This window comes from Opisthocomus hoazin, chromosome 2 (genome assembly GCF_030867145.1).
Source record: "Opisthocomus hoazin isolate bOpiHoa1 chromosome 2, bOpiHoa1.hap1, whole genome shotgun sequence".
Taxonomy (NCBI): Eukaryota; Metazoa; Chordata; class Aves; order Opisthocomiformes; family Opisthocomidae; genus Opisthocomus; species Opisthocomus hoazin.
The window spans coordinates 70,317,470-70,333,825 of NC_134415.1; the positions used below are offsets into that span (position 1 = coordinate 70,317,470).

At 41.7% G+C, this 16,356-nt stretch overlaps 1 protein-coding gene across 2 annotated transcripts in view; it reads left to right on the top strand.

The window, feature by feature from the left end:
• THEMIS (thymocyte selection associated) overlaps window positions 1–16,356 on the top strand; it is a 73,691-nt gene that overhangs the window by 18,154 nt on the left and 39,181 nt on the right. For both annotated transcript variants that reach the window (XM_075446814.1, XM_009931968.2), the window contains exons 3-4: window positions 4,931–5,389; window positions 8,437–9,482. In XM_075446814.1, the coding sequence (XP_075302929.1) occupies window positions 4,931–5,389; window positions 8,437–9,482 (1,505 nt within the window). The remainder of the gene's footprint in view (window positions 1–4,930; window positions 5,390–8,436; window positions 9,483–16,356) is intronic.

Below are 16,356 nucleotides of genomic sequence, written 5' to 3' on the forward strand. Positions count from 1 at the left end.
GTTACTCTAGGCACTTCAACGGCTACATCTAACAGCATTTTGAACTACAATTTTCACTACTAACAAGTTAGCAGCGACAGGTAATTTGCACAACAGCTGAACTGTGTGCCAGCACAAATGACTTCATTTTGTTCTGTTATATTCCTTCTTCTGCAAAAATATTGCTGGGCTGTCCCTGTTCTCAGGAGGTCCTTGGCTGCTGCTGCTGCCCATTCTTACGTGGTCTGACAGACAGATGGCAGAGTACGGCTGCCCCTTTGAGCTCTCAGCCTCTGTGAGCCACAAGACAGGAGACTTGTCTGTGGCCACGCAGCACATGCATGGAAGAACAGGCATTAGGCACTAGAAGGCTCCTCTTCATAGGAGATGATGGAGAGATAGGAGAGATGGCCTTTGGGGCAGGATGGGGAGAGGAGGGAGGCAAGAAGCAGATGGAGCAGAGGAGGTAGCAGAGTGGGTGGTGGAGGTGAGGAAAAAGAGGAATAGCAATCAAGCCATCTCCAGAGAAGCTGGGAACTGAGCTCTTTCCAGTCTTCTTCATTACCTTGGGGAACAGAAACTGCTAGTCTGGGACAGAAGGTCTTTCTGTGATTTTTTTTCCTTGAAGGCTACTTGCTGCTCTGTTAGGTGAACCTGACTACTGCTTTTCTCAGTTTTCTGTGGGAAAAAGAAGGAAAAGAGAGAATAAAAAGGATACTCCTTTCCTTCAAGACTCTAATTAAGACTGAAAATGGGAAGTCTATAAAGCTCCAGGGAAGTACACTTTATCACTCTATAACCAGTAAAAGAGAGCTACATACACTGTTCTGTAAAAGGAAACATCCTTCTCTCAGAACACGCTTTCCCACAGGACTAAATGAGTGATCCTTGGGCTATGTTTTCTGTCCCATACCAGTGAAAATATTTTTTTCATATACCCAAACCCTTCCTCTCTACCAATGTACACATCAATGCCTAAAACTGTTCTTGAAAATGATGGGCTGATTCAGTTTGGGGCTTACTAATTGTCATATTATGGCTAGGCAGGCACTTCACCTAAGTGAAATGTCACTAAGTGCAGAGGATTCATGGAGTGTGACAATAGTTACACATTCCTGCAGTTTTTACATATGTGCAGTTGTCCTTGTCTCTGTCTGTAATTTTCCCCAAAACTACTGGGCATCAGTGCACTTCGGTTGAAGACCAGTTTACATTTAGCTAGTAGATCTATAGGAGCAATAATACCAGCTCTCAATAAACCAGCTGGACTTTTTTCCAGGTTTGCTATTTCCATCTGTCTTTCCCTCCAACAGTCCACTAAGCTCTCTTAGGAAAGTCTAAATGAATTTGATTCAGTCATTTTATGATCTATGAAAAAGTACAAAAACCCTAAGTTTGACCTCAAAATGTCCAAACTTCACCATCTCAAACTCACCATATGTCTCCTACTCAGGAGATTTCCTTGCTATCTCGAGTTTGGAAAACATTTGGTTTTGTAGTTTGATTCATAATGATTTTAATAAGGTTTTGGAGGGTTCCAGATAGCATTATTTAGGGGTTTTTTTTTGCTTGTTTATTTTTTTTTTTAATATGTATCGTAGTAAGGAGAGCATTTATGAAAAGATACCATGGCAGATGATGGCAGTTAGATAGGAACACAGTGGCTTTCACCCATCATAACTATTCAAATATTTACCTCTTTTCTGTAAGAGAGAAACATATGAAACTTTACATACACCTATGCATAAACAGGTGGCTATTAGCTGCCTCTGCTTCATGGGTCTCATCATTACAGAAGCTAAGTATGCAAGGCAACATGGCTCTTTAGTTGCATTCTGTTTCCAAAATTAAGAAAACCACCAGAATGGAAGGTGAAGATTTTTGTGCTCCCAACCCTGACAAAGTCAGTCTACCTGGGCCCGAGGGGATAATCAGTTGTCTAGTTTTGTATGAGATCTGGTAATTATGTTTCCATATGAAACCTTCTTCCCAACCCAGGTTGCTCATCAGTTTGTTGCTGAAATAGCTGGCTTCCAAATAATTCTCTAGTCCCAGCAAGATTAGTAGAGCTGGAGTCTACTGTCAAACTCATAGAGGAGAAGAATGTTTCTCATACCTGTACATTGCCAAATATTTTCAACTGCGGATGGTTTTTTAACACAGTTTATGGAGGCTTTTAAATGCAGTTCTGGAGGTTTTCTAGAGCAATGCACGTGCTCCTGTATCACAGATGGGTAAACATAGTTCTTGCCTTTGGGATACATCGTATGTACTTTGAATACATTTTTAATGAAGAATATTCCTATTTGCTTTCTCCCAGCACTGCCAGGAGATGATGCTCATCTTGTGTTTGCAAAGCATGACACTGAGACACTGTTTGGGAGATGATGTCTTTTCCACAATTTCAGTTTGTCATTGGTGTCTTGTCACTGCAATATTTTCTAAATGCTGATGAACTAGTTTGTCTTGATCTGCACTGACAGCTCCAGTAGTGATTTGGACGGGGGTAGATAACATGCTTGATAATAATTGTGTTAAAAATAGCTGTGAGAAACATTAGAAATACCAGTGAGGAAGAAAAGTGTGTTGAAGTCGCACTTTGTACTTGTACAGCTGCATTCATGCATGGCTTCCTTGCAGCCCAGAAAAAGGCCTGAAGGCTTTCCCATGGTGTTGCAGTGAGGACATGTATGCAGGGATGTATTTGCACAAGGGTATTAATTTCACACAGGAAAAGCTGTCATACAGACAGCTGTGAAGGCACAGAATTCACAGAATCACAGAATCACAGAATGGTAGGGGTTGGAAGGGACCTCTGTGGGTCATCTAGTCCAACCCCTCTGCCGAAGCAGGGTCACCTACAGCAGGCTGCACAGGACCTTGTCCAGGCAGGTCTTGAATATCTCCAGAGAAGGAGACTCCACAACCTCCCTGGGCAGAAAGCAGTTATATAGGCACAAATAGTGACTATTTCTGCAGTAGATCAAATAGGCCATTACTGTTTCTGCTGCAGACAAACCCTCAGAGCTGTTAGTTGCCACAGTTCCTGGTGGTCTCATGGGGTACCTAGAATCACACATGCCCAATCTGATGATCAATTCAGCTAAAAGCTACTCAATAGACAGAATCTTCATAACATCTCCTTGAACAAGAAGGGTGCTAAAGCTATGAAGTGAAAGTACTGTTTTTTGTTACAGTGAAACAAAAATCACATCAATTCTGTGGAAAAACCACCAAACTGTTGTGGTGGAGGCAATGGTTTGATGTGTACTTTTTAAAGAATACAGTCTTAAGGAGCTCCTGCTTCCAGGCAGGCCCTTCAGTTGTGTTTATCGTGGTCAGTGGGTGAAACTCGGTAAGGGAAAAAGTGAGGGAAAAAATAAGAAATTTGGAGGTTATTTTTAACTGAAGCAATCCCCTCATATAATTTGTTAAACAATCCCACTATTAAAGGACGGCTAGAGAAAGGAGTGAGTGTCTTCCCAACATCCAACAGGAACTGTGTTCTGGCAGCAGCCCACCTTGCTGAGACCCAGGTATCTGCTGGGGCATCCTGCTCTTTTCTCACACTCTGGTTCCCACAAGAAGGGAGTCATAGCCAGTGTGGACCCAGATCCCACGTTAGACAACTGGGGACAGATGGATGGGACACTTAAACCTTTGTAGACATGGCAGAAACCACTCATGAGATGTGGAGCTGCCATGAAAGAGTCAGTAGCAGTGCCAAGCAGCAATCCTTAAGTCCCCATCCCAAGCTCCATGAAGGCCAAGGTGGGAGTATTCCTTTACCACAAAGATACAATGCCCTTTGTGTGGTCCAGAGGAGGCAAAAGTGTGGAGCAGCAAGGGGACACAGGATTTCCGCTTTGGAGGAAGGAAGGAGAAAAGGTACTGCACCTCCCAGGGAGCCTGGCTGCTTTGTCACTGTAGCTGTAGCTATGAGTTAATTTGTGTGGGTCCCCTGGCTTGCAAACTTGGCCTAGGAATAACCTCTGTGTTCAGTTATACTCACTTGGAAGAGAGCCTTAGTCAATGCCTGTCCTAGGAAGCAGCAATGTAATTCCATGAGGCAGCATTCACATTGCCGTGCCTGGGGAAAAAGACGGCTGAATCACACAGTTCAGCTAAACCCTACTGTTTAGTCCTCTAAACCATCCACTTCATCTTCCTCTATAAAAACACTCTTGCAAATATAGAAATGTACATATTTTTCTTGCGATGTAGACTCTTAATGAGACAGCTCCAAGGGGCGTGATTAACATGAAATAATAATGTCCCTAGGGGATAGGGAAGCTCAGATGCAGCTTCTGCCTTGCAGTACTTCAGCACTTCAATTGCCTTTTGATGGCCACAATGCTACAATACTAAAACTCTGAATTACTCCATCTTGTGGTCTGGGCTATCAGAGATATTAAAATCAGTTTCCTTGGCTCATTCTTATCTGTAGACGCTACTTTCTCATTTTTGATGTATCTTTAAACATACTTGGTCTAGGAATCCCCCGTCTGTGTGTGGAAGAACACACAGTACAATGTTTAGGTAGAAACTTTATCCTGCATTTCACTGATCATGTTAGTGTTGCTCTTCCTCATACCATGTCTGCATTTTTTTCTTAAAGGTTGGTTTCCTGAGAAGACAGAAAACAATTTAAGATATTTTTTCTTTTTTCTGTAGCAAAGAAAATAACTTTTTTCTGTTTTTACCATGGACGTAAAAATGTTGGATGGCAGAGATTACCTGCAGAATAGAAAGGATTGTTTAACACCTATGATTTGTACTATGATATGTACTTGATATTATCTTTATAAAGTCACATTTCTAGCAATCAAACTATCAGCCATTAATTATTTGATATGCTTTGCTCCCCATTTTTGCTGCATTCACAGTCTAAAATTTGGCATGGCTTCCTTTATATATTTCCCTTTTTATAACGCAAGTTTTCTGTTCTTAGGTCTTTATAAGGTTGTGGCAGATAAAACTCCATATGTCAGCATTGAAGAAATTACAAGAAAAGTCTTTATTGGGCCAACAAGATTTGGCCATCCATGCTTCTACAGCCCTGAGGATATAAAATTGGCAAACCTCACTGTCAAACACGGTGAGCAGATCACCTTCAACTCAGTGGAAGAGGTCAATGGAATGATGGCTGTGAACTGTGGTGTGGTCAGAAATAACCAGTCTCATTCCTTTACTTTACCCCTTTCACAAGAAGGAAAATTCTACGAGTGTGAAGATGACCAGATATACACCCTAAAAGAGATTGCAGAATGGAAAATCCCTAAGTGCAGAAACAGAATTGTCAAACTTTCCAATACTTTACATACGTGGGACTCCTCTAATCCACTTCCTGAGAATTTTGACGGTTGCTTGATTCTCACACCTGTCTATGAAATGCAGGCAGTAATGAAATGTAAGTAAGAGTCACAGTCAATGTTCTGTTCATTTTGACATAGCAAAGTACCCTTAAATGCACAAAATTTGCTTAAAATAGACAGGACGGATTCATTTTGGTCAAGAATTTCTGACCCATATTTGCTGCTGATACTTGTTTCAAAATGAAGAAAGATAAAAATATTGCCTTTTTTATTCCTTCATCAGCTGTCAATTCAGATAGTTACCTTGCATTTCTTTCTGTTGCCATTTTATTGATCACCACAATTAAATCAACATTGCAAAGAAAATACATTGTATAATAAAAAAGTGGAGATTAGGAATTTAGTTCTCAGATTCTCTTTCTTTATGTCTCAGGCTTTGTCCATGGAGAAGCCACTTGATCAATTATGGCTATGGCTGGGAGGTACAAAAAGAATATACACATACATGTGGTAACACACTGAACTACCATTTATTTTTCAGAATGAGGATGTTGCAGAAAGCAAAACCATATTATTTTACTCTATTGCTGAAACAAATATCAGTAGAATATAAAGAGAAAAGAGTCCCGGACAATTTCTGAAACCCCTAAGTTTGAGGAAACGGGAACATATTACAAAACCAATATCTTTAAAAGCTGTAATTTTGTTAAGTGCTTTTACTTAAAAAAATATATATGATTGTCCATGGCACATGACCACTGTTCTAGTCGTTCCACCAAAACATTGAAAATGCTGGGTTCTGTTTTTACCAGTGTCTGTATCTATGCGTTACTTTAAACCTATTAGTGAAATTAGTCATGGGAATAAAATTCAAAGTTGTGCAAGGGTATAAGCACACAGTGAAATTCTTCTGAGTTATTGTGACTTGAATAGCTGAGCTACAGTAATGACCCATGTGTGCGTGCATAGCGTACCTTCTCTGAGTGGAGATACCTACCTAAGCAAAAAAACAGCTTAAGCTAAAATCTTTGACCTTGCTTGAGGACAGCCCAGGCAGTAGATGGAAACCCACTGCAATTTAGACTTGTCGATGCACCCATCCTGTCAACTTCTGCAGGATAGGACCTTAGCTTTTGGGAAGGTTTTGCTGTCTGTTGCCTTTACTAGAAGCAGACCAGTGAGCTCCATAGAAATGAAATCCTAATAGAAACAAGTCATTCATGAGGATATTAAGCAGGAAATCTTTTCACAAGTGAGATTTCTCTTACGAATGGTGTAAGTAAATGGATAAAAGGAGGAGAAACAAAAGGTGAGCAGAGACAGCACAACGTACTATAATTGAAAAATGCTTATCATGAGCTATTCAACTGTGCTTGCTATGTGATTTAATGTGTGACTTTGGAAAGTATATCTTCATGAGATAAAATACTTTGGTTTCTACAACTTTAGTTAGATTCAGGAATCTAGCCATTCTCCTGAAGCTGGGTTCACTTAGGTGTATTCCTATACCCACATAGATATATGTGCAAAATCAACATGAATTTAGTGTTTCTAAAAAGCTTTCAGAACATTCAGAAAAGTATGGTATTCACTTGTCATCCAATCAGATATTCCACTGAGAGTTGTATTTGTTGATTTTATTTCATGCCCATTTATGTTTCATAATGTGCTCAACATTTATGAAGCATTAAATATGTCCTCAATAACTATTTAATACAAACTTTAAAAGTAGGCTTCATGGTACATGATCAACTACTTTCTTGTGGACCGTGCAAAATGGATTTTCACCATTTTTAGAAGAACTATAAATAGACACAAGATAAAGTAGGAGAAATACTATCCACAATTCAATAAAAAAGATTCCTGATAAGAGGGATAGCAGATTACATTTTTACAGGCTGTAGGCAGGAATCCTCTATACCTCTCAATCTTAATAATGAACAAATTATGTGTGTGGAACTCCCCCAAATGCTGACAGAAAACTTTCAATTTCACTAGTCATTCCTCCTTCATTGACATTCCCTTGTGGTGCTTAGGATGTTTGTCACCTAAAGGCATCAATGTGACAAAAGGAGGGCTGGAATAAACAGATCCTGAATTACTGTCATAAAACTCTATCATATAAAATACATCTGACACTGACTTTGAAATATAAAATATTGGTATGTCCTGCCACAAGGAAGTGTGAATCCAGGATATACTATCCTTGTGTGCAGGTTTATGCAGAATAAGTCTTACTGAAGAGAGTCATTAAATATTATTTGCTTGTTAAATTTTACTGCCCTGGTCAGTGATCTGTGGTGTCACTGATGTGGAGCCAAATTCTTAAACGAGCCTTGACTGCGTAGTCAGCTTTGGGCTTGGAAGTTTTGCATCCAAAATTTTGCAAGTTCAGTTCTGATAGAAGAGTTGCTGTTCCCTGTCAGACTGTTAAATGCAATGACTCGGTTCTGACAGTGAATAAAACCAGATGCTGCAGAAAAACATGCAAGAGTTCCACAGAGGACCATTGTAGTAGATATTTCTTCATTCACTAACAATAAACTTAGACTTTGTTATACAAAAGTTTTGCCTTTTTTTAAAAGTTACATTATTTTCTCATAATTATGGATACTTTCATTATTCTTATACATATCAAAATATCTTATTTCTCCCAGAATGGCCACAGTAACAACATGTGTTAATGGGTTCAAATGCTATTTATTCACTTAAAAATGTTCACCCACCCATTTCTTCAGAGAAACCATAAGTTACTACACAATAAAATAATAGAAATGTATCTTGTACTCAAGAAAAAGAGTTTTATAAGATAAGTAGCTGATTAAACTTGGAGGTCCTGTGAGAAATACAGTGAAACAGATTTTTTTCCTGTTTCTTTTTCTTAAACTTTTGTTCACTTGGATACCTAATTCTCATCTCCTCTTGTTTCTCTCTTCCTTTGTGAGGTCTCCTGCATATCTGATAGACATATATCTCAAATTTTAACAGTTAGACTTTGACTGGCTCTATTCATTGTGCACGTTAACATATGCAGGCGAACACCTCAGGGAAGTTACTTTCAGTATCTGGCTAACCGGACATGTATATTTTATTCAAATGTCAGTCTGAAAACAAAAATCAATGTATTTCTTTTTCTTTTCAGTTCGAAAAGACATAGTTCATATCCTCTCAGATCTAGATGTCGAGGTCAAGGATATAACAGACTGGTATGACATTAGCTCTTTCCTTCAGCCACTGTCTTTGGAAGATGTATTTGAGAGAACAAGCAAGGAATTTCCTATGGTTGCTGAGATAATGGAAGGGCCTTCAGGAAGCCAAAAACCTTATAACTTCTTGCATACAGGGAAAGAGATCGTCATCTACAAAAAGTACCAGGCAACAAGAGTCCTAGCCTCCGAGATCAGAAGTGATTCCCCCAAAAGGCATTTTTTAATCCCTATGAGCTACAAAGGAAAGTTCAAGAGAAGACCTCGGGAGTTTCCAACTGCCTATGACTTAGAGATAGCAAGAACTGAAAAAGAACAGCTTCATGTTGTAGCAACTAAATCTTTTGATTCCACTCATAAAGAGCTTTTTTCTGTTTCGGTTGGAGATCAGTTTCTAGTTCAGCAATGCCAGAGTAGTGAAGTTCTCTATGAGGGAAGAAAGAAAGTCATAGATGTTTTAGCTTGTGAACAAATACTAAGTGACAAATATAAGAAAGTATTCCTCCCCATGTACATGGAAGGTGGCTTTGTGGAAGTGATTCATGATAAGAAACAGTACCAGCTTTCTGAGATTTGCAAGGAATTTCGTTTGCCTTTTAATGTCAAAGTGTCCGTGAGGGACCTTTCTGTTGAGGAAGACGTCTTGGCTGCTGTGCCTGGTCTACAGCTGGAAGAAGAAATCACAGACTCTTACTTGCTGATCAGTAGCACCAGCAGTCCAGCAGAGAGCTGGGAGATTCCTGTATATCGCTTGAATATGTCGGTCCATTTGCTCAGCAAAGATGTCCAGACAGTTGTACCTCCTGCGACTAAGACAACAGTGGAAGAGATCAGCGAAGAGCAATACTATATGGTGCGCAGATACGAAAACCAAACCTTTCATCCACCACCCAGGCCTCCCAAAAAGCCACGAGCACTTGCACAAAAACCTGGTTTTGCAGTACTTGAGCAAGGTGTGTCTGATGTACTACAGCCTTCAAAGGTAAGGTATCCTACCTTGTCTTTGAATCTCTTACTACCATAGGTCATGTTCTGTCAGTTTACAGTCTCCATTTCGCTGGTGTATCCTTCTGGCATGAGCACAGATGGCTCCCAGTTCCCTGTAATAGGCAAATTAACCATTATAGACAGCAATGGCTAAAATCTTCAGTGTGTGTTAATTGATCCATGAAAAACAACGGAACCATGCCGACTCACAGCAGAAAGCTTGGCCATACAATTTTGCATGGATAATCCTTTACAGCAACAATGCAGAAGCGAAGGGAGAGACTTGAAGTGGCTGTATTTAAATCTTTATTAAGGGGAAGCATATGTTTTCACAATGTAAAGCTAATTTTGCTCAGCTGGCAATGGCAGAATTAAATTCACAGACAGTCAAGTTGTACAGATATGTTTGACTGCATGGTTTTGCACTTACCCAAGTGGCAAACAGATTTGGAATAAAAAGGATAGCCGTTCCAGAAGAGCTCTGGATGTTAAGAAAGAAGTGCCCCTTCTAGGCCAATTTTCTTCATTGCTAACCTAAGGCAATGCATTTGTTCATTACTTTTTGTGTTGGGTCTGGCTGAGTTGGAGTTCATTTTCTTCAGAGCAGCCTGTAAGATACTGCGCTTTGGATTTGTGACTAAAACACTGCTGATGACACACCAGTGTTTTGGCTATTGCAGAGCAGTGTGCCCACAGTGTCAAGGCCTTATCTTTTTCCCAGGCTGCCCCTCCCAGCAAGTAGGCTGGGGGTGGGCAAGAAGCTGGGAGGGGACACAGCCAGGAGAGCTGACCCCAGCTGACCACAGGGATATTCCATGATATATAATGCCATGCTCAGCAATAAAAACGGAGGGGGTGGTTGTTCTGGGAAGGCAGCGGTAGCTCAGAGACTGGCTCGACACCAGTCTGCTTATGGGAGGTGGTGACAGCCTTTGCATCCTGGGGCTTTTTTCCTCTTCACTTATTAAACTGCCTTTATCTCAACTCATGAGTTTTCTTGCTTTTACTGTTTTCTCTCCTGATGAGATCACCAGCCTGATGTCAGGCAGGAGTGAGCGAGCAGCTGGGTGGGTGCTTAGCTGCTGGCTGGGGTCAACCCACCACAATTTTCTTGCATATATTGAAAGAACAGAAGAAAGGCACCTTGATGGACTTTAACAAGACAGACTGTCCAGGAGGTATTCAACTTAGGCTATAGTTGCCCTTATGTGCAGATACAGATTCCCCACAGAAGAAAAAGAAAAAAACATTGGAAATACTTTCAGGCCTCTGCGTTATGATTGTGCTGCTTTTTAAATGCAATGTAACTCATGGAATTATATTTTGGGGGGTTCAGGAAAGTTATTTTTTTGTGTTGCTATGAAGTTAAGGTCCAGTTGTAGCCATGCTGGAAGGGGAGCCCTTGTGAGTACCTCTCCTTGCCTGCTGGAGGTGTTCCTCCCCTCAGCACCAATTCCAAGACCACATGCAGGTCCAGAGCTCCACATTGGTCCTGGGAGATGGTTACAACAGACCAAGACAAGTGCATGGGTCAGGTGGTTCTCTCAGATAAGGGTAATAGAGCAAAAAGCTGTCTCATTTTCTTCTGTCTTTACTTGTACTATGGAAACTTCTTTCCTGCTAGTATGTACAGTGACCCTTGCAGTAGCTTAAATAAGCCATCCTGGTAGGCTAGGGAGGATGTATGAGAAACTGGTTCCTGGAGGTAACAGGCAAGCCGTCAGCCTGGTACTGGCCTGGAGTACAGAACTGGGGAAGAATGCCCTGCAGCTGTGTTTCTGCTAGGCCCATACCCTTGTCAGGAGGACTCCGACCTCCTGCAGTTACTGATGGCTGCGTGTGGAGAGCAACAGGTAGATGTTGACTCTAGACTAGACTCGTGCAGAAGATAATATTTTCCTGAAATGAGGAGAGAGCAATAAGTGCAGGAGAGGGATGAGCTGAGGTTCCTTTGCACATTCATGAGAGTGACCTTAGACTGCAGCTGTCCGACAAAGAAATGCATTTATGCAGACTGTTCCAGAGGACATTTTTTGTCATATGCTTGTTATAAATAAATAATAAACTGCAGTCAGAATGCTTAGAGTTATGCAGATTCGTAAATCTCCTTCCCTGGAAAGGTGAAACGAGTAGAGATCCCTTATTCATAAGATTAAACATCCTGAGCTGTAACACAATAGGCTTAAAGTCGCGCGGAATGCCTTATCTCTCCCATCCCCAGCATCGCGAGTCCTCTGAGAGGACGTGGATCGAAGCGGATAGGCTTGGCCTCGGCCTCTCTGCCAGCAACGGCCATAGGGGAGACCGGATTTTCTTCTACGTGTCTCAGGGATGTCGGAGGGTTCAGAAAGTTGGCGATTGTGCCAAAGTGATAAACAGCACCCTTTGCATATTTTTTGACTATGCATAGACTTATTTGCATAAGTAACAGACGAACGTCCTAATGAGCCGAACTATAGCCTGACGAGGTGGCAGGCTGGAATAAGCTTTAGTGCTGCATGAATTGCCATGATCCTCCTGCAGGCAGCTCCCCGCCTGGTGCTCAGGGAGCTCTGCCCGCTTGCTGGAGGGTGGTCGATGGCTTCCTTGCCCGCCAGCTGGGCAGCGCTGCTGGGCTCGGTGCTCCAGGATTAAATGCTGCTGCTGCACGAGTCCACAGAGGACTAAGATCCGGCTGTTCTGTGCCAATACCTGAGGATGCTCTGCAAGGGTGGGTCGCCGCTAGCTACGGCTTGTGGTTTGATCGCCTCTTCACTCACAGCAAGGCTGTGAGGGCAGAGAGGCTTCAGCTGTCTCTGCCTGCTGTTCCCTGACCTTGGTGAGGGAACACTAGGGCTGGGAGCAAGACTGCACAGCGTATATTTCACTGTGCTTTTGGTTACGTTAGTCACAGAAGAGATGAAGAGATTAGCAGCCAGTAGGGACTGGCACCTCAGCTGAGGGCAAGAACTGCCTCTGCTTGCGTGTGAAGTGCAGCGCTGCAGAAACACTGATGTTCGCACAGTTCAGCAAAGTCCAGAGACAACAGATGAATTCTCAAGCATAATATAGCTGCATTAACCAAGCACTCTGCCCAGTCTCTTCACAGGGCTAATTAAGTTGGCTTGGCTCCTGCTGACACAGCTTTCACATCCAGCGCTTGGGGATCTCTCCTCTCCCCTCCACAGTACAGTACAGTGCAGACTTTCCTTTTCCTTCTCATCTGATCATTTTGTTTGGGTAAGAAACATCCAGATCCCATATCTTTGCAATTTTATATTATTTGAGACAAACCCCAAGAAAATATATGCAAACTAAACAAATGAAACAAAATAGCATGTATCAAATGATGAAATTAATCTGATATTTCAGATATCAGATATCTATCTAATGTCAATATCAAATATCAGATATCTATCTAATAACCAATATCACCTCTACCCACAAGCACCCCCAACTGAGGACACTGATGACAACACAACAGTTGTACGCTTTGCCTAATGGTACAATGTAGGATACAAGCAGTCATTCACATAAAATCCACATTTTCCTCACTGGAATCATTGGAATGAAGTCCTCGGGGGGGGTTAGTAACTCCAGAGTAAAGTTTCAGGTGGGACCCTGAACAAAAACAGCCTGAAAACAGTTTCATAAAATTTCCTTGGGCTTTTTACCTACTATGTACTATTTCCTCCCTTTCAAGGCGATTCAAGCAGCAAAAGTTTTCTAGCTTTCTTTTTGGCTATCAGTTCAAGCAGTAAATATCCTACAGATAAAAGAAAATGTTAATATGTGTGCTGCAATGGCTCTGTTTTAAATTGAAACAATCAAAGAAGATATCGCAAAGTGCATGTTAATACTGGGGTAACTGTAATCAAGGCATGGAAGGCCACAGTTCAGTCCCGATATTCCTAAATCCCTGAGGGCACTAAGTGCGCTGCTTAAGCAATTAAGAAAGGCAGCATTTGACTCCTCCTAAACAGTAAGAGAGGTTAGCTCCATCCAGTGCTGTTTTCAGTGGTCTGATTAAGCATGCATCTAGCCTGAGCAACAGTAGAAACAGTAAAATACTCACCAAGTTACGACTGCTGCTAAATGCCCTTATGAATGTGGAACTGGAAAAGTCAGGCACAGGCAGTGATCTGCTCTCCTCTGGCAAGAAAGCTGAAAGAATTCCAGCTGGGGAAACCGGAATTTAATAAAATAGTAAGTATCAGGGCATGATAGTTAATCGTTAGTCTGTGCTAAGGCCCATTATCCTTCAAAAAGTCATTACAGTGTTATGATATCAGGAACTTTCTTGCTTTCTTGCTTTTTATTTCAAAACTAAAATGAAAGAAAAATTATCACTTCCATCTGGCTTTGCAGTTCTACAAACTGAACTATCGAAATCTGCCATTAACATATTTATCGCATCTGTCTTCACAGCAAAATGAAGACTTATCTGGAATTAAATTGATAAGACATAAGCTACATTTTTCAGTAAATGAGTTTTCCTGCAGCGCCTCCTTTCCTTCCTCCTAACTATTTCTTTTCTGCTTCCAGAGCATTTTTCATGTTTTTAGGGCCTTTATAGAGTAGATTTAACACAAATATTTCTGCTGTGTAGCCAGAAACTAACCTTCCTAAATAAATACATATTAGCAAATGCATGCTGGACAGCCAGCAAGGAATAGCTAAGAACAGACTTCAGGAATTAATAATCTTCTGGCACTGGAAATGAGGGAGCAAAGCGTGATTCATTAGCAGATGTAAAAAATGTGCATATGCAAATGTGAGCAAGAAGGTTTCTCTCTGACAGGTGCAGCATTGTGGCTGCTGAGGCTGCAGTCGTGCTTCCTCTTCCTCTCTTTTTCTCTGTCCCCACTGGACAGTAGGTTTCTCTCTCCCTGGAGTTTCACCTTCCACCGTCTCTCTCCCCCTGCTTCTCTACATCCCATGTACTGTTTCTCCCTGACACTTTCCAACAGCTTTGTAAGTCCCTAATATGGACCATGGGAAGGCTGGAAACGCAGCCCTTACAGCTTAATAACCACCCCACATTGTCATTGTGGCCAAATTCTTGAAGTCTCTCAAGATCCCTTCCCCACCACAGCCTCATCTGGTGAGTCAGGCCCTAAACCCCTCTGAGTCCTCACGCAGCAGCTTCTTGGTCCTCCAAGCACAACGGTCACACTATGCCACAGAGTCTGTTTCTTCCTAACACCCATTCTGTGCCACATGGAACTGATTTCTCACAGACCCATGGGTCTTGGGTCCCCCAGCACCTCACTTGTCATATGCCCTTCAGCCCTACCCACATGTTTATGGCATTGGTTCACCAGTCCTCTCTACTGCTTTCAGACAGGCTTGTCTTCTCCTCTTCCATGTTTCCCCCCAACACATAGCCCCCTCTTGCTCTTCGCTCATGCAGTGAGCTGAAGCCAAAGCCACAGGCATTATCAGGTAGGAGCTGCAGGGACATCCCAAGCTACACGTGGGTTTTCATCTCCTTCCCCAGCAGCACCTGTTCCATATCTCAGCAGAGTATCAGTCTTCAGCTAGGTTTTTAAGAGCAAAATTGGAGCAGGCTGTAGGTGCTGACAAGTGTCAAGCCATTTTTCTGTTGTAGATTGGACAGTCCAAGCTGAAGGACTTCATATTGGTGCTCTGTTGCAGAGATCCTTATAGCTATGTCCATACCTGGGGGTGTGTGACCATTTTCTGGGAACCCTATATGCATCCTGATACCATGCTGGGCTGAAGCCTGCATGTATGCTATCCCATATGTCCTGGGTTTTTCTTCAAAAGAAACCAAGCAATGCTGGCTGGAGAAGCACTCTAATCTGAATGATGGGGGACCAGGACTGCTGGGTAGCCTGTGGACTATGTATGAACCAGGAGGAAGGAGTGAGAGGTGCAGGAAACCCCAGCTAATAAGTGACTGGAGTTTTCCTGATATTCTGTGTATGGAGGGCTGGCATTAAGACCTCTTTCTCTTTTAAAGAATACTGCAAGCTTAAAGTTTCCACAGAGAAGCTTTAAGTCTCTGGTAGGCACTTTTACTCTGGACTGATCTTACTCTCAAAAGCAAAATACAATGAGGAAGACGGCAACGTGCCTGCCAGGAGGAAAGGCAGTAGATAATTGCCTGAAAAACTAGCAGGGCAATCTGAGGTGTAAGTCTCACTGCAGAAAGCCATTACTGCTACAGGAAATGCTGATATAGTACATGAAATTAAGGAAGGTACAGATGAACATTTGGATATGCTGACTGATGGAAATGCCAACTGGTTAAAAGCAAATTGCTTAATTTAGAGCTAAAAATGAATTACTTGGAGAACAAAGAGAAAAGAAATACCAAAATAAAAAAGATGCCCAGAAGAAATAAAAAATTGGACCACATGAAAATATGGAACCCTTGATAAGTAGAGGAAAAACCCTGCACGGAGTGTTTGAGCCAACAGCCATTGATGTCAGTAAGGGGAGAATTGGCTGGCACATTTTTTTCTCTCTTGCAGAAAGTACATAATATAACAAAGCACGTGACGTAACAAAATCACATAATTACATACAATTATGAAGCAGGACAAAAAAGTTAAGAAAACCTCCAAAATTCCAGGAAGTACTGCAGCAGAATAAATCTCCAAAAATATAATTTGAGAGGTGAACTGAAATGTCTTTTTTTCAGCTCTGTTCCAAGCAGCCTGACTTCCCACAGTGCTGTTCTCCAGACTGCACTCTATTGTTTGTCCTTCTCCTCATGGCAAGAATGTCAGAAAATTCAGTTCATGGACAGTTGGTTACTGAGGTGCTACCTATTACAGCCTGTATTTTGGTCTGTTTGGAAGTTACCAAAGAGTTTTCCAGCTTAAACTGGCCAGAGATAAGCTACACCACATTATTATTGT